General features: G+C 39.5%; 1 protein-coding gene across 3 annotated transcripts in view; it reads right to left on the bottom strand.

The window, feature by feature from the left end:
* Positions 1-4,520: 4,520 nt before the first annotated feature.
* The window catches only part of COBL (cordon-bleu WH2 repeat protein), a 171,415-nt gene continuing 157,401 nt past the window's right edge, over positions 4,521-18,534 (bottom strand). For all 3 annotated transcript variants that reach the window (XM_084620008.1, XM_084620009.1, XM_084620007.1), the window contains 4 exons: positions 15,411-17,449; positions 14,614-14,733; positions 12,140-12,397; positions 4,521-5,816 (listed from right to left, as the gene is read on the bottom strand). In XM_084620008.1, the coding sequence (XP_084476134.1) occupies positions 5,799-5,816; positions 12,140-12,397; positions 14,614-14,733; positions 15,411-17,449 (2,435 nt within the window). In that variant the 3' untranslated portion in view covers positions 4,521-5,798. The remainder of the gene's footprint in view (positions 5,817-12,139; positions 12,398-14,613; positions 14,734-15,410; positions 17,450-18,534) is intronic.

The raw sequence follows: 18,534 nt of genomic DNA, 5'->3' as shown, positions 1-18,534 counted from the left end.
TTGTTGGCACCTGAACAGCGTCCATTTCCCCCAATCACGTGCAACAGCACCAGCATCATAGTTTGTCTAAATAGAAACTTTTCAGGACTGTGGGCATAACAGTATCAGAAGCATAAAAAGGTCAGAAAAGAGATGTGGCATATGTAAGCTTTTTAATTCAACCCATACAAATCAAACAGAGGCCAGGAGAAAAAACAGGAGAAAAAAGAAGCTGGAATTTCGAGGCAACCTGCTGCCTTCAGATTTGGCTGAAGACTATGGCAATTTCTGGAGCTGGATTTGACTCTGCCTCTACCAGTGTTTCAGTAATCATTGTGAGTACATATGCCCTGATTTCTTACTGGTTCCTATTTTGCCAGGTTCAGAAGCTACAGTTAAATTTGCAAAAAGGTTTCCATGATAATCTCCTGTTCTTAGCTATACATAACTTCATGAAACGTTTTCTTTGGGGGATGAAACATCCTGTGATTTGTCCGTGGCTGAAGGCTTTTCTTGAATTTCTTGAGCGAAAAATACACACTTTCGCCATTAAATATTTGTAACCACTCTTTTTTGCTCAAAAAGAGTTAGACTTAGCTAAAGTTTCAAACTTGAAAATTTGCTTCTAAATATCCTTAATGAGGCCTTTTGCTAGGTTTTGTAATAAGCGAAGGTTAACAACAAAACACAAGATAAAAGATGGTATAAGCAATTGATGTTTTGCTGAACATGCTCAGTAAAAGCCTCTGGTAAGATTTCTTTTCTGACACCCATATTGCTGCCTGCCAGCCTGATAGGTACAGTAGCTGCTGCAGCAACAATTTGCATGAGGCTCATCGTACAATTTCCCATTGCAGTACGCACAGAAAAACCGTTCCAAACAACAACGACTTCCTTAAAGTGACACCATCAACTTGAAATCTAGTCAGTTAGGAGGGAAAAGAAGTTTCAGGTATTATGTCTGCTCCTGTGTTTCCCTGCCAATTTTTGTAGCTTCACAAACGACTTTTATGAATAAAGAGTTTCACGGTTTTCTCTTTATAAACAGGCAATTCTCTTTGTTTTTGCCAGTCTTTCACATTGCAATTGGTGAGAAAAATATTTAAAATAGGAGGAAAATGTTGTTGTGAAACCATAAAAATTGGTAGATGGATATAGGGAGCATAACTTCTGTGACATAAACAGCATCCAGTACCTTGTCAGTGCTTAAATAAATAGTAAATAATATTCAGTTGATAAAAAATAATACCTTTTTTTCCTCTTTAGGAAGGTACGGTCATGCCAGCGTAAACGGATGCACTTTGCTGAGAAGTGAGACACACAGTAACCTTCTCCAGCCAAATGAAGACTGCAGCAGTGATGGGTATTCACAATTCTATTTACTGCAGTGAAGTGAGAACTTCTGAGCCTAGTTGTGATCATTCACAGTCGGACCCTAACCATTCTCTTTTTCTTCAGTTTTCTTTTAAAAAGAAGATATTAAATGCAAACATTGTTAAGGCAACATTAGTGTTATACAGTGGGTTTTTTTAAAATCAAGAAATGCAAAAATTAAGGCTGCTAATAGCAACGTCAATTTAAGCACATTGTACACGTATATGTGATGGTCTACACTTAGCAACATACACACATATATAACAAAAATATATTAACCAAGAACAATAGGAATAAAAATTAATTGTATATTATGCTGTTAAAAACCTTAAAGCATGAGAGGCAAATCATCCTGGTGCAAATAATCACGTATTGAAAAAATCAATGGATATTTTTCTGTGAGTAAGGTGAGCAAGTTTTGGTCCTTATTATATTAATAAATAACCTATGCACATGCAATTTGTTTAACTTAATGTTGTTGCAGAAACCCATTCTTAAAGGGGCAAACCCTGAGGTCTTACTCTTTATACAGTCATTCAGACGAACATCCACTGCAGGCAAAATGTTGTCCCGATTATTAATTATTTTTGTTATTTTTTGCATTCAATTGATAAGCATGTGTTTAACTCTAAAGGAGTTAGGGGCATATTTCATTCTGTTCTAGAAAGATTAGCACATGAACTGCCTGTGGTAGGTGCTTCTATTTCCTATGCTTGAAAATTCATCTGTGTTGCGGTGACAAGCTGATGCTGGCCACATTTTTGCCTTTGATCAATGTGGTGTAAAGTGTGCAAATCACATCTGTGGGGTGAGGAAGGTGAATTCTTCTTCCCTGCTTGAAACCCAGGCGATTGATGTGCACTTCAAAAGATATATTTGTCCAATGCTGTGTAGCCAATATTTGCAGCCTGCTGCTGAACATGGAAAAAAAGAATCCTAGAAAAAACAAAGCTATATTACCTAAGTCAAATATCTTGTGCATCTAACCAGTATCATTTAAAATTAAAAATGGAAAATCACCATTAAGAACTCTTTTCATGATCAAGTGATATTCTGAGCTGAAGAAATAGTTATAAAACCATATAAAAAGTGAATGAAACCAGCACATTCTCTGTTGTAGACTTGGGATCCGATTCTCTCCTACTTTACACCTGGTGTCGTCACTTACACCTATGCAAAGTGTAGACACTATCGTATCTGAATTCTCCATTCCCTTATGCTGGTGGTAGCGTTTTCACTCCCTCTTTGAACAGGTATAAGTGATGACGGCAGGGCAGGGGATGCAGAGAGTGGGAGGGGTAGTAATCAGGCCCCATGGAATTGCCTTGTAAAATTGATATGAGGTGAATAAGTCTGTACACAGTTCAATGAGAGGTGGAAGAATCAGTTGATGAAAAACCTTCCTGCCTCCCTGATCATACACATTAAGTATGCATATTCAAAATAAATTCCTTGCTAGCAATGAATATTTTTCATGTTCTTTTCTTCACCACCGGCCACGTGCTGCTCCTCTCCTTAGGCCAAATTCTGGTTAAGCGCATGCTAGAAAAACCTTGGCCAGCAGATGTATGATGGAGAAGTTGATGGTTCGTATTTTGGCCCTTCCAGGAGAGCACCCACTCTGCTGACTTTCCACAACAGGAGCCATGTAGTGACACTACAGGGACTAACGTAGAGGTAAGTGGGTATCTTCCACAGGGTTATGCGTGTATGCTCCCTTATCTGGTCATGGTATCTAGGGACAGTGCCCCACAGATATTAATCCTACTTTTAGTGGGAAGAGATTGTAAAAGGGGGCTACACATTTAGTTAGTATTGGCTGGAATATAAGTGCAAATTAACTCTCCCATTTGTTGGGTTCATTATGGCCTATTTCCAGGCAGCCACCAGAATTTGGCTCCTCATGTAAGTAGAAGCTGTGGTTGTAGTGAAGAGGGGAACAGAAATAGTGTACTCATTTTCCAGCAATGATGGTGGAAGAACTTGGCCTTCCCATTGGCCTCAAGGCAGCTTTACCTTGCTCTGTGACCCCTGAAGTGGACTTCTGATCATCTTTTCTGTGTCACAGTGAATTTGACACTTTGTACCACAGATGTTCTTACTTTTATAATTGCTTTATGCTTTGGATTTTGATAATTGGAGGTTTTTCCAAGGGTACCTTTTAAAAAATTTAGCTCTGTGTCATTAGTGCCAGTCTCATGGCTGAGAACAGTTGTATGGCTTGAATCTTAAGACATAATATACAGTATATCATCCTCCTGGGATCCAATTTTGCAGCCCTTACTCCGCAGAGTAGAATCTACTCATGCATGTAGTCTCATTGAATTCAGTAGGACTAGTCACATAAGCACCAAGTGGTACAGAATCGGTGAGCGCTAAGGAGTTTCATTCTCATTATCAAGAGAACAATATATTCCTATGAGCCCAGTCTTGCAACTCCTTATCTATAAAAAGAAAAGGAGGACTTGTGGCACCTTAGAGACTAACCAATTTATTTGAGCATAAGCTTTCGTGAGCTACAGCTCACTTCATCGGATGCTGTAGCTCACGAAAGCTTATGCTCAAATAAATTGGTTAGTCTCTAAGGTGCCACAAGTCCTCCTTTTCTTTTTGCGAATACAGACTAACACGGCTGTTACTCTGAAACCTGTCCTTATCTATAGGAGCTTCACTTGTCTTCAGTAAGTCTTCATACGAGTAAGAATTACTACTTTGAGTAACAATTGTCAGGATTAGGTCCTATGTGTGTAAATCCATTTTTATGGTGGTACCTCTAGTTTTCTGCTGTAGGATAAATTGATAAGATTCTAGGGCCAAGATGACCACTATGTAAGTAGGCCAACCAGCTCACACGAAACGGTGATCTTAACTGATTATCATGGGTTATAAAACAGCATGTGGCTTTGTGACTATACATAATTCCATAATGAGGAGATAATCTTTCTCCATAAGTGTTGCATTAATATCAGGATTTATATCAATTTGGTTCCTTGGTTCCATTTGTCAGTTTCCCATCAGATCAGTCATGAGCCTTTTTCTGGTTTGAAACAGTTTACTTGAAGACTCTGAGAACGGAAACACGACATGCTGCCGTATTACCTTTTCATCCCTCTCGAGTTCCCAGTTTGTTCTGTAACTGTAAAGAGCAAGGCAAAGATTCTTGCAAATCTTGTACAAATTTTTTAATTGTGGCACTAACAGATGAATATTTTACAATATATAATATACAGTCATATTAAGTACAGATGGCTAAACAGTTCTTCTCTTTTTTAACATTAGCAACATTACACAGCTATGTTTTTAAATTCCAGCTCTGACCTCCCCCCCACAAATATTTCCATTCTGGGCTGCGTATAGTGCTAAAATGATTCTTAAAAAAATTAAAATATACGAACTCTCACTTCCTCAGATTCATTACAATATAGTAAATATGAAAAACTGTTGACTGATCTGTCCTTCTTAAGTTATCATTTCAATTTAATGAAATATTTTTAAAATATATGTCAACTACCAAAGTAGTTAATATTTGTAAAATAAGCTGCTATAAATAATTGTGAGACAATGCTACAGCCCGGATGAATTAGAAACAAGGGGCCAGATTATGTGAAATTTACACCAGCTCAGGATCTGACCTATAGACTTGGTCCAGCTCTGACGTATGTGAGCGGACACACCTTCATTTCAGAGGGCAGGAATGAGTCCTAGATCCTGAAAGATTAAGCAGTGTTTTGAAACGTTACAACAGAGACTGTGAAGGCTTTAAGTAAGTAAAGGTCCCTTTTATTTCACATCTCACAACACTTTCACAGTGTCATGAATGGGTTCAGTATATCTCATGTTCACTGTTGATTACCTGCTTAGTGAGAATTCTAGAGATATAAAACTCACCTAAGTATATAACATAACAGCATATGGCAATTTAGGCATTTCAGAATCTGCCATAACTTTTTTCTTGTGATTAATACTGATGGATCTTTATTCTACTTGCTTTTTTCCTTATTGGTTCTAGTTATTTTGTCCAAATCAAAGAGTAAGAAACAAGTAAATTGTCTGAAACATTTGCATATTTTAAATAACTTAAGACTGAATGAATGTTATTGTTCACACAGATAGCAAAAATCTTAATTTTCCCCGTATACACAATTAAGTGTTAATGCAGGATCACACAGTGTTTATATTTTTATTAACCTGCCAACAATAGTTTACTGGCAATCTTAAATATTTAGAGGCAAAACACAGGGTCCTTGGCACGGAAACTGTGCAGCAAAGCATCATATTTTCCCCTTAGAACCATTATGCAGGTACATTCAATTGCAACTTATTTTGGCCTGTAGACAGGAGAATAAACTAAACTTCTTGATGTTCTTTGCCACTTCAGTCCTTGAATCATGATTATGTGTGTGTGTGAAGTTAGATTTTCCAATTACCTGTTCTTTAGACCTGATTCAAACTAGGAGAGGGACCTATAATAAAAGAAAAGCACATGATCATTCAATATGTTGTTAACCCTTCAACTGCTGACATTACGAGCCAAACATTCTCTTGTGGGTCATTTTATTGTTATTTTTATATCACCAGTCTTTATTAGAGAATAATTTGCACTGTAGCTCACGAAAACTTATGCTCAAATAGATTTGTTAATCTCTAAGGTGCCACAAGTCCTCCTTTTCTTTTTGCGGATACGGACTAACACGGCTGCTACTCTGAAATCAGTGAATTTAGTGTCTTTTCCTCCTTGCAGACTGTCTATGGACAGACAGATCAAAATTTCTCTCTATTATGTGATTGGACATATAAATTACCTGGTGGTTTGTTTTTGTGTGCGTGTTCCCTGGTGAGAGGAGGGGGAAACCCAAAGGCCCGGATTCAGGAAAGCACTTAAACACATACTTAACTTCACCCCCATTCATGAAAACACCTAAACATGTGCTTAATTTAAGCTTAACTTTAAGCACGTGCTTAAGTGCACATGCTTAAGTGTCCTTCCAAAATAGGGATGCTTTCCTGAGTCAAGGCCAGAATGAGAAGAAGAACTTGAAAAGCCACTGGGCTTTGACTCACTCAGGAGGGGAGAGGATTTTAGGATCACATGAAAGATCAGCAAATTTTTGATCGTTTTAAACCTTTTGCTTTCTTGACCATAAAGGCCATGGCAGAAGCATGGTTCCTTGAAAAATTAGGCTGAGTAGTCTGCATGATTTATTAGCTAGAAGAGGAGTTGAAATTTATTTTTGTCTCTTCACATTCACACAAAGTAACAGTGTGCAACTGAATGCTTCTAAGTATGAAGGGGATGGTCTGATCACTGTCTGGCTCATTTAACCACCTGTGTACCAGAGCTCGGCCAAATGCTTTTGAGGGAAACTTCTGCCCCACTTCTGTGCTAAAGAGCCAGCACACTATTAAGAATTTAATTTGTCCCATTTGATAAAACTCCACTCTCCAGATATGCAATTCACCCCCGCCCCCCCAGCACTAGCTAATATAAAATGCATGGGTGTAACTCCCACTAAAACAATGTGATTTGTATAGATGTTAGAATAAAATTTGCCCAGTGGTAGTTGCAACTGTGTAACTGAAAGGAGAATCGGGTCCATCCTATATTTCCATTTTATAGGGCAGACATTGGCTGCAATTGTTCCTGCAGCTAGATGTATAACTGGTCATTCGCATATGGAGTAACTGTGATTCCTTGTATAATGATGGTAAATCCATGTGGAAATTACACATATATACAGATGCAGAGGTTTACATAATTTCAGAAATCTGACCCATATATTCTCATACTATTTCTGAGATAAAAGGAAATGAAAGTAAACATAAAGGAAATGAATACAGCCAAACTGATATAAAAGCCACTTGATACAATATTTTCAATATATTATATCACTATTGAAACTAAGAGCTAAATGGATGCAGCTCCATTAGTAGAGTTTTGTCCCTTAATATCACCAGAGAATTTGGGCCTAGACAGGCAGTAAATCTTTTATTCTTCCCTATATCACCTCATTCAGCCTCTTGCCTTAGTGCTCTGTCTAATACTATCCAGGCACCACTGCTTTCGGTGAAAGCCAGGAATTAAAATAGCTCATGTGCTCTTGTCCACAGTCTGTTAGTAGTGAAGAACCCAGGACATTGAAACCCACTGCAGCCAAAGCAAAGGGAGACCAGATAAGGGCTCCTGTTGATGATTAATTGCCCCTAGGCTATGGTAACCCATAAAACCCCCTTACATACTCACATATACTATCTAATATAGTGACCATGCACTTCTCACAGCAACATACCTGCAGCTGGATACATGATAGGCCTTATCTATGGCTTGCCTCAGACCTTGGAAGTGTGAACACCACTCCATGTTCCTGGATAGGCCACTATTTCATTAATACTGAAACTAACGACCTTCTCTTTATGTTCCTGGTCCCCACCCCTTTCAAGTGATAGGCACATGCCACCACTTCTCGCTGGGATGGGATCCTGTGATCCAACCACTCTTAAAATGGGTCTTTGTGTTACATCCCCCTGGCTGCCAACTATGATATAGAGCAGGCCCAACAAACCTGGCCCCTGAAAGTTTTTCTCTTTGAGAGTCTGTGGACAGTAACAGTATGCAGTGACACAAATGCCACTTCAAAACAAAGTATGATTTATTTGCCAAGAGGTGCAGAGCATTCAGATAAATGGATTACAAACAACAACATGTCTTGCCTACAACTGGCTGTCCCCTCAAGCCCCAAGGTATTCAAGACAGCCTTAGTGCCCCTCTTCTCTTCGGGGCCAAGTTCTAGCTTACTTATGACAGACTCCCGACTGTCTGTCAGTCTGTATCAACCTGCAGCAGCTGATAATTTCCCCTCTCTCTTTCCATAGGGCAGTTCTTTTAGATGATCAGTGTCTTTTGATCTGTAGGAACTCAGCCCTGGCAAACAGCCGTGTAACCCAGGTTGGGGCCAAGGAGTTGCCTCTTCACAGCTATTAATTTGGCCATTGTTTGAGTGTTTGTTGGGATGTTCCTTATCTGGGCCATTGTGTTGCCTTTCCTGCCTGGTTCCTGAGACAGCTCCATCTGGTGTAACATCATGGCAAGTAATCCATCACAAATTAAAATACAAATGCATGCACGTTATTCATAAAAATAATAGAGATATTTCCTGGTTCTCCCAACTATGCACTAACCAAATTACTTCAGCATCAGAAACTTTTGGTTCCAGAAAACTTCAAGAGGACAATGGAAGAGAAATCCACACAACTGAAAGACTACTTGTTGACAATCTGTAACCGACAGCGAATAGAAAACATTGACAAAGGAGTTCGAAAATGAGCCCTGCCCTCATGCCTTCCACACATGCCACTGTGGTTCTCTGATGAATGATGCAAAATGAAGCAAAACAGAAGTTTGTAGTGCCTGAGGCACAAAATCTGCTCACAGCCGCTGTCCATGAACAACTCAAGGCTCACCAGCAAGGCTCATGCTGCAGCCATAAAGGAAGCAAAACATGACTCTCCCTCAAACATACAATCAGCCAAATAATGGCCAACAGAACTATTCCATGCTATGAACCTGCTAATCAAGCCAGAGTGCCTATCTCCATGCAATGTAGAGATATATAAACACAAAAGCCTAAATCCTATCTATTCTGAATAATTCTCATCTTGCTTTGCAAATAACGTCAACCAAATTAGAATGGGTTTCACTGAGACAGGCATACCACCTAGGAAACATCTCCCATCCCATCTGCCTTAATGGAATTTTAACCATTCTCCCAAATAGAAGCCCTGGACACTTCAAAGAAGCTCCAGCCCACCTGCTATAAATCTGAACCCCCTACTCCTCATACAAGTCTAGTGATGAACACCTGGCCCCACCATGATAACTGGGATTATCAATGTCTCCTTCAAAGTCAGCAAGCCACCAGGTGCCCTAAACGATACAGTATCAGCAAACAGAATCCTGAAGAAATCTACACTTCGTGCTATCCAACTACTGACCACTTTCCAGCCCTTCCTTTTTCTGGAGGACATTGAATGGGTGGTGGCATCCCACCTTCGGCAGTACTCATCCTCAGCTTACATCCTGGGTGCCTCACCTTCTAGATCCAGAGGAGGGCACAACAGAAGACAATCTGGCTAATGTTGATGTATAACCTTCTGGCACTGGACTGAAAACAAACCTCTCTGCTAATACTGTTAGATCTCTCTCTGACCTCTGACATCATCATTCATACAGTGCTAACGATATGTGTGTCAGAAGCTGTAGGGGCAAATGCAGCAGCATTCGGTTGGACGCACTCACTCCTAGTAGACAAAACTAAGAGAGCTGTGATGCAGAGCCCTGCAAGGCTCACTATTCCTTTCTCCGCCACTTTAATTTGTACAGGGGACTGTCTGGAGAAATTATGAGGTGCCCCAGATTCATCTACCACCAATATGCAGAGAACATGTGTCCCGCTCCACCAATGCGGCCTCTGCTTAGGTGTCCTAATGCCAGAAAGAGATGAGCATCTGGCTCTAGCTTAACCCAGGAAAGGCAGGAGTAATATTTATAGAAACCAGGGGAACACTATGAGGAATTTATCAATACTCTAATGTTGCCAATGATCAAGGGCACGGGGTGTCAGACTGTCAAACTGATGTGGAGCTCTGGGGCCACACAGGACTTATCATTATTCTCAGTCATGAAGACTGTCACAGCAGTGAGGAATGTCTTATTTCCATCTTTGATTGGACAAGGAATTGCTCCTTTTTTATCTTGGCAAAAGCCATAGGCGAGGTCCTCTTTGGTCTCCTCCATGTTAGAACTACAGGAAACTCATTCTACCCTCAGAATGCAACCACAAGGACAAAGATGAAATTGCCATAGTACTTAGCTACATGCCTTCTAAACAACAAGGGCCAACATGAATTTATCGCGTCTGCCTTCATGGACTCCACTGGCTCTCTATTCACTTCAGAACAGGTTTCAAAGTCCTGATCCTGATCTATAAAGCTTTAGTGGATGGGGGCCTGACTATTTCTGAGATCACCACAGCCCTTGCACCCCGCAAGACAGCTAACCTCCACAGGGATAATGTAGCTGGAGGGATCTATGTTTAGACTATCAGACATGTTGGGAAGAGCTGGGATTCAGAAGCAGGACCATGGCTGTGGAAGTCCCTGCTGGAAGAGTTTAGACTGCTCCCAATCCTGATTGCATCAATGTGTAAAACTCACTGTTGCTAGAAAGCATTTCTTCAGGAATAGCATGGATAAACAAACAAACAATAATACATAAAATATACTTGAAGATCTAAATCAACAGTTTTCTGTAACCTGGTGGAATGTAGAGAGAAAGCACCATTTGTTCTGAAGTCTTTTGCTTCTTTATAACGTTGTTAGATGGTTTGCACCAAAGTGATAGGTGCCTTATACATACTCAAGAGAGCATATTATATGTAATTTTACACATGCAAAATAACTGCACAAATTGATTTATTTTAGCATGCTGAAGTTGGACCCTTAGACTTTCCCTGAAACACTATTTGTTTGTTTAATGAGTAATAACTCTATAAGAGTTGTACTTTATAAGAAATGAGATGTTTTATAGCTATAGTATCAATTGGTTGAGAATATTTGTTCAGTTTGTTTTATAAAGGGCAAATGGACAAGGCTAAATCATATTTATGTGTTTATGGTTTGCATCAGTGGACTCACAAGGTGGGAAAACCCCATCTGTGCTTGCAAATACCCGAAAGTCCATGGGCTAAAGTCCATTTTCAGTTACTGAGTGAATTCTGGAATAAAGCCACTGAAGCCAATGGGCCTGAATCTGTTCTCACCATCATTTGTGTAAATCAGGAGTAACTCAGTTTGACAGTAGAATCTGGCTCAAAGAGTTTAATAAAGTGACTCCAAAATACACCAGTGTAAGTCAGAGCAATATTTAGCCCATTGGGAGTTGCATCCATACAACTAAAAACAGAATGAAACCCACAGGTCCAGAAACTGATCTCAAATGAACTTTGTACTGGTATAATTCTATTGACTTCAGAGGAGTTATTCCTGACTCATACCAGAGTATGAAAGTCTGGAAATCACCATGTGTGCTGTGTGGCATTGCTGTGTTATATACTGGGTGGTTCAGTTTCATTTTCTTCACAAGGTTTATGTAGAACCACAATTTAGGAGAGATATGGAATGAATTAGTAGAAATCGGCATACCAATAAAGAGACACTGCCAAGAATATTAGGCCTCACAATTTGATCCACAGTCAGCCTTAAGGGTGGCTGACTGAGCGAAAGCATGGGCCCCAAAACCTATGATATGCTATTGGAATTAAAGGTGAACATTTATCCCAAAATTGATTAGGTGCAAGTTTTTTGGAAAGGGCTAGAGGAAAGGTAGATGGGCCTAATTCTGGCTAACCTAGGTCCCGTTTGTTCAGAGGTCAACTGGAATTATAATTAATTTGTCAGACTATAATGGAAGAGGTCATCCAAATTCTGTGATTTTTTCAAATTAACGCTCTTAACACTCCTCTTCAAAAGAAAACTATGTATGCACATTTTATTCTTATAAGAAGAAAACCACACGTGAGGCGATGTGCTCTAATAGCTGTCCAAAGACTTGAGATGCAGCACGAATCTTTCCACTGCAGTTAAAGAAAACATGGTACATATCTCTTTAAGTTGGCAAAACGGAAAAAAAAAAAAACCCATAGGTAGCACAACCTGCAAACTGCTCCCAGGGCAGCACTGAACTTCAGCTTGTTTCAGCGAAAAGGCTAAAAATATAGACGAGCACGTTTACCTTTCTTAACCTTGCTGCTCCAGTGCCAGAGCGAATGGCCTCCATTAGGGCCTCCCTTGCCTCCCCAGGGTTACTTGTAGCAGTGACAGGAAGTTTAGGAGCTGTCATTGACTTGTGGCTGGAAGGAGGTGGTGGTGGTGGCGGCAGGACAGGTGGAGGGGGGATCCAAAGATGCTCTGCCTGAGAGGCTTCTTTATTTTGCAAGGACAGTTCCGCATTTCTAAAGCTCTGCAGCTCTTTAGAGGCCGATGATGAGATCTACCAATGAGACAGTTGAATGTGATTAGTGAATATCTGGCATAACACTAAATTGTAATTACTTGACACTTAATGCACACTTTTATTTCACCACTCCCAATTTCAGTTTGCTCAACTGATATAAAACACATAAAACTTTTGTTTGCTCATTGGTTTAAACATCTGTTACTACTCTCTCGCATCACTCAACTGGGCTGATTACCAGGACCAAGGACTTGGCATTGACTGTGTCTCAGAAACTCAATCTTTACTTTCTGTGAACTCTAGCATCCTGTAACTCTTCTTGGTGTTTAAGGTAAAAGGCTGACAGTTGGACTTGGTGTGAGTTTGGGAATGACTGTAAGGATTTTGGAATCAAAAAAATGTATTAGGGCAGCTGTAGGCACTAGGGAATCTCATTTACTTATAGTAATTTGTGCCGTGTGGTGGTAATAATGGACAACAGAGAGAGAGAGAGAGAGGGAGAGAGAGAACTTTGGATCTTCACTCTTAAACCTACCTTCGCTTTAGAATTGTTCTTAAACATACAGTTTCCATCCAAATTAAAAAGAAATAAAACCAGAGAAAACTATTTGAAACTAAATGGGGCAAATGGACTGACTGCTTTTCCAATAGAGTTACTTTGGAATTCCATAACCTAAAATTGCTGCATGAATTTATATGTGCAGAAGCCTGTTCTAATATAAACAACCTGGTGGGGGGCTTGCTTGTGCTTTTTTCAACAGCCTTTTGTCTTTAACAATATGCCTAATATCTATTAATAAGAACGATAATGTCATAAATGTCAAGAATTTATTTATCCTCAAAGTGTTTGGCAAACATTAACAAATTTATCATCACAGGACAAATGTGGGACTACAAAGTAAATATTATTATCCCCATTTCATAGATGGGGAAATTGAGGCAGAGAGTGGCATGTGAATTATCTAAGTCCAAAGAGGGAGACAATAGAAGAACAAGACCTTGGGAGCACTTGTACTCCATTTCTGTACTCTGTCCGCTACAATACATATGCACTGCATTAATTAGTACAGGCCACATTGTGTGAAAAAGTGATGGATGGTTCCTAAAAATATCCTTAAAAATAATGCAAAAAGCCACGCTTCTTTACTGGAGAAAATAATTTGAAAGAATCTCTCTGATGATACAACAACAATTTATTTTCAGAACTTCCTTCACATGGATTCTCAGCTATGCCCAAGCAGTACACAGGGCAATTCAATAGTGTGTGCGTGCACAGATGTGGCCTTTGCCTTCCTCAGTCCTGGAATGGCTGTGTGCCAGGCTGCTCTTTCACTGCCTCTGGTAACATACTGTGTTGTGGGGTGTCAGTCTCAGAGGAAGCTGTCTATTCTATTTGCCCCACGAGTAATGAGGCATTTACGGTTGCTTTGAGGATAATGGAGTAACATAGGGAAGAACAGGGACGTTATGTGGTTGGTAGACATCCAGTGATCCCCAGCTGTGTGGATAGTTGGTAATGGTTTGAGTCACTGCATCAGGGAGATGGGACAATTCTTGCCCAATACACTTCCTTGGCTGGGTCAGTGAACTGAGTGAAGGTTCGTGTTAGAGCAATTCAGACTCTGGCTATTAAAAATAAGAGATGCCTTAATGGTTAGATAAATTCTTCCAACAGAAGGAGTCATCTAGCTGTGGGGACACAAGTCAGATTTTTAGTTAGTCGCATACAATTCCATGTATACTTTCATTGCACCTAACTAATGACCATAAATACAGTGTGCATGTGGAAATCAAGTATTTACATGCACATATGTCCAGTAGGTAGATTCTTGGGGTATGTTGATCCATAAGTTAGGTGGGGTGCAAACTGCATTTTCCTACAATGAAAAGCTTATCCATAATGCCTAAGCCTGTGAAAATGCTGAGCTGAAGATTGTTGGGTTAAGTATCTGGAGCGTGCAGTCCCATATTTAACTAATTTGGGTTTACCTTGATTTAATGTAACCATCACATAGCCCTCAGCTACCAGTGTACAACTCTAGTGAAGTCAATGAAGTTCCATAGCTGTGTGCAGAATTTGACCCATAACGTAAACATTACATGTCCTGTGTTGTCATAATTTTTTCTAAGGTCTTCTTGTTGCAATACAAATTACTTTGCATTACTTTGCATCACTCTAGGTCACCGTGCATCCAGCACATTCAGTAGGAACAACCAATGAGAAGAGCACTGATCCTATTTATCTATTTCACCTTTTTTAGTCCTGACGTGCCACTGTGGCCTCTGATTGCTGCCAGCAGGGCTGAATGCTCATTCTCTGGCTCGGCATATGAGGATTTCTTCTGACTTCCATTTATCATGCTGTCTGAACTCTAGAGTATGAACAAAATAGACACCATCAAGTTGTTACTAGATATTTACTTCAAGATAGTTTGAAAACACTTTATTAAAATTGTTCGAAGCACATATCTATACTTTAAGTTCTGTTGGCCAGGCAGCTTGGCTTCCTTTGGGCCTGATTCTGCAGTCCATATTCATAATGCATACTACTTACTTAAGCAAATGGTCCCACTGAGTTAAATTTTGCTCAGGAATGCAGAATCAAGCGCTTTGTGTATTGTGCAGAATGCCAAGCACAGTATTAGCAGTTAACAAATAATAAATCTTGATGATATAAAGTAACTGTATATCTTTCATGGATGTGTAGCTAAATGTTTCCTATATACTGCACATTCCGATGTTTATATAACTTTCAGGAATACAGGTTAGGATTTTAGGTTAACCTCAATTGCTTCTCTCTTTATACTGTATATCTGTATTTCTCTGGTTATTCTAACTAGTGCAAGTGGCTATGCTATTCCATAACAATATACAGTATGTGCGGAATAACCAGTGGCCTGGTTCTGAATTTTGCTATTATAAATGTTTTAAATATTACATGTACTACAGCTCATGAACAAGAGTACCAGTTATAAAACAGGCTGGTGTCTACTCCAATGAATGCAGGCTTTCTCCAGTTTCAAAGGCCTAAATGAAGTCTCCACTTTACCTTTCGGAGTTTTTCCTTTCCTCCTGCAGTCTGAATGGCTTCCATTAAAGTGCTGTGCAGAGATGCATCTTTTGGAATTGGTTTCTGGACAATGGGTTTAAACTTCTTCTTTGGCCCAAAGATATCTGTCTGTACAGTGACATCAGATTTATTTATACTGTCAGGCTTCTCATCCTTTTGAGAAATGACGTGGTTATTTACAGGCATAATATTTAGCTCTGACAATGCTTTTGAAGAATTAGTTTGTATATTGTTAGCAGGATGCCATTTAGTGGGCCTCAACAATGAGCTGGAAGAGGATGTAGGTGTTGGGAGATCAGGTGATGTGAACGATGAGGAAGAATTAGTATGGTCCATCTTCTCACATTTCTGATCAGACAAAGGATGTGTGTTTTTATCAACTATGCTGTGTTTGCTGTTAAAACTGTGATCACCTTCTGTAGTGTTGTTATCCTTTGAAGAGGATTTAGTAAGTGGTACACTGATACTCCGTTTATAGAAACCTACAGGGGTTGTCTGATTCAGTAACCCGATGTTCACTGCTTTGTTTTCCACAGCAGAATTATCACCAAGCGTCAACCTGCTATTTGATGCTTTGTGACTGCAAGTAAAAATATTTGAATAAGAGTCTCTCTTTTCTGCTGGTTTTATTTCCATAGGGCTGTTTTTGGTCATAATAATGCACCCTTTGGGGAGAGGTTCTGTTCCAATTTTTATCAATTTTTCTTCATGATTATTCTCCTCTTTATCATGCTTCTCTATCAAATCAGTCTTAAACATAAGTGGATCGAGGCGTTTTGCAATAGCAGAGGCAACATAATGGCTTGAAGTTCTTTTATAAGGCTTTAGAAATGGGAACTCTGTCTTGTCCTTGTTAATTGTTGGGGACACTGATGTGTTTACCTGAGACTGTGAGGCTGGCACAGGTGGATTGATTCTTTCGAGCTCAAAATGCCTTTCAGCCATATTTGAAGTTACTGGTTGAGACGGTATTGGTTTTGCATCTGTTAGAGAGATAGGTTTGCTTTCAGATTTTGAATTAAAGGGTTTGGAGCTCACAGTGACTATTGACTTTTTAGAATTACGTTCTATAGACTTGTCAGATTGTATTCCTGTAGAGTTTGACCTCCAGAATTCCTTTACTCTCCTAATAAGAGGTTCATCAGTTTCATTGGAAGAAATATCTGATGTGTTCTTCTTACCAGCATTTGGAGTCATCAGGTTGCCTAGGTCATCTATCTTAATGGCACCAGTGGAGAAGGAATTATCTCTATCGAAGTATTTTATTTCAGGTTTGGGAGGGACAACTTTAAAGGTTGTCAGACCTACTTTAGGTTCAAAGCTTGTTATGGAACTAGGGGCACGATGACTCCACAGAGGTGGTGACAGGATATCTTCTTTCTCCTCAGTTGTTTTGGTTGATGGGGGCTTGAATTCCAATTCTGTGTGCACTTTGTTCAGGAATCTCTCCTGACTATTTTGTTCATTATATTGATTTGTTTTCTCTCTTGCTATGTGGATTTGAGTCTTAGGCTTGAGATGAGAAGAAATCAGCATGGGTTTGCATTCCTCAGAACTAACACCATGTTTATAGCTGTTTTCCAGTCCCAGGTTGTTTTCATTTCTCTTTTCAAACGAGGATGTAAGAGACTCAAACATCTCTCGCCTCTGTTCTATGGGCAGGGGTTTAAATACATCGTCAGAGGACTGCTGGTGAATTAAGTCCATGGATATATTCAGAGATCCACCATCTACATGTTTCTTATCAAAAGACCCTGCACTGTTATTATTTGTAAAGTTCCCTAAATTAATGGAATCAGCTGAGATATCTTCATCATCTGCATTAGGGAGTAATGCATTCTCTTCATCTTCAGCTGGACCTACTGCGTTAATATTCAGAATCTCATCTATGATTGTTACTGGAACACCAAAGGCAGCATCCTGAGCAGTGTCTGCATCGCTGAAATGCGGGCTGGACGCCCCATTTGTGTGGTTTGATACAGAGTCGTTATCTGCTTCGTAATGTATACCTTCCATTGCTGCAAAAATGTAAACAAAAACTTTCACAAATTGGTCAGATATGTGCAACATCACTGTCAGTTACTCAAAGATGGTTTAGAAAAATCAGCAAATCAGGATTTTGATCACACTTACATAACTTAACGACATACCTGTTCACAAGTTTCCATACGTGTTCCTGTTGTAAGAAAAAGCAGTATCTGCATACATTTTACTGTCTGGTTGATGATTACCATCAGCCTATTGTGCGTGCACACCTCCGGATGTGGTCAATGGGAATCGTATATGTGTAGTTGAGGGTAGAATTTAGTCTACTGTTTATACCTTAACTGTCACTAACGTCTCAGTGACAAACACTTCACTGCAATACTCCAAAGGAGAAGCATTTCAGAAAAATGGCAAACATCTCTCAATTATGATTTTCAAACCTGGTTAATAAAACAATCTGTCTGAGGGACTACCTCAAGCAAGCCAACAAAGACACAGAACTTACATTTCCTTTTCTACCATCCCACCTCCCATCATCATCCAGGAATGTAACAATTTCACTGTGAAAGGAGCTATTGGGTTTATTTCTTCTTTCAATTGCTTTGGTGTAAATCAAGAGTGATTACACTCAACTTAATGGACTTGAAATGGTATAAAACTCCCATAAATGAGATCCTAATCAGGCCCACTGCATTCTAAGATGCTGCAAAATTATGAGATTTAAAAAAAGGTTCACATAATTTTGCATCAAACAAAACGGTGTGATATTTTGATTTATCACAGGTGGTTAGGAAGCAGGGTATTTCTTTGCGATGACATTTAGTCTCTTTTAATCTATTCTGGTCAGGATTTTAGAGTTATAACTTTAAACTACATGTAGTAATGCAGTTGAAATATCACACAGAAAACATCCTCCCTTCTCCATTTGATCCTGACAAAATATAAGGAGTTTGTATAGTGTAAAACGATAGGATCCTGCTACAAAGCACATTGATCACAAACATAGTGCCAAATTCTCTACTTCCAGTGAAGTCAGTGAAAATATGCCAGCAGAAAATATGGCCCATAAAGTACTACCTTTCTGGTAGCAGGCACTCATATACAGTGATGTTCATAT

This window comes from Lepidochelys olivacea, assembly GCF_965140295.1.
Source record: "Lepidochelys olivacea isolate rLepOli2 genome assembly, chromosome: 2".
Classification (NCBI taxonomy): Eukaryota; Metazoa; Chordata; order Testudines; family Cheloniidae; genus Lepidochelys; species Lepidochelys olivacea.
The sequence above is the reverse complement of the archived record's forward strand: the minus strand, read 5'-3'. Positions and strand labels throughout refer to the sequence as shown.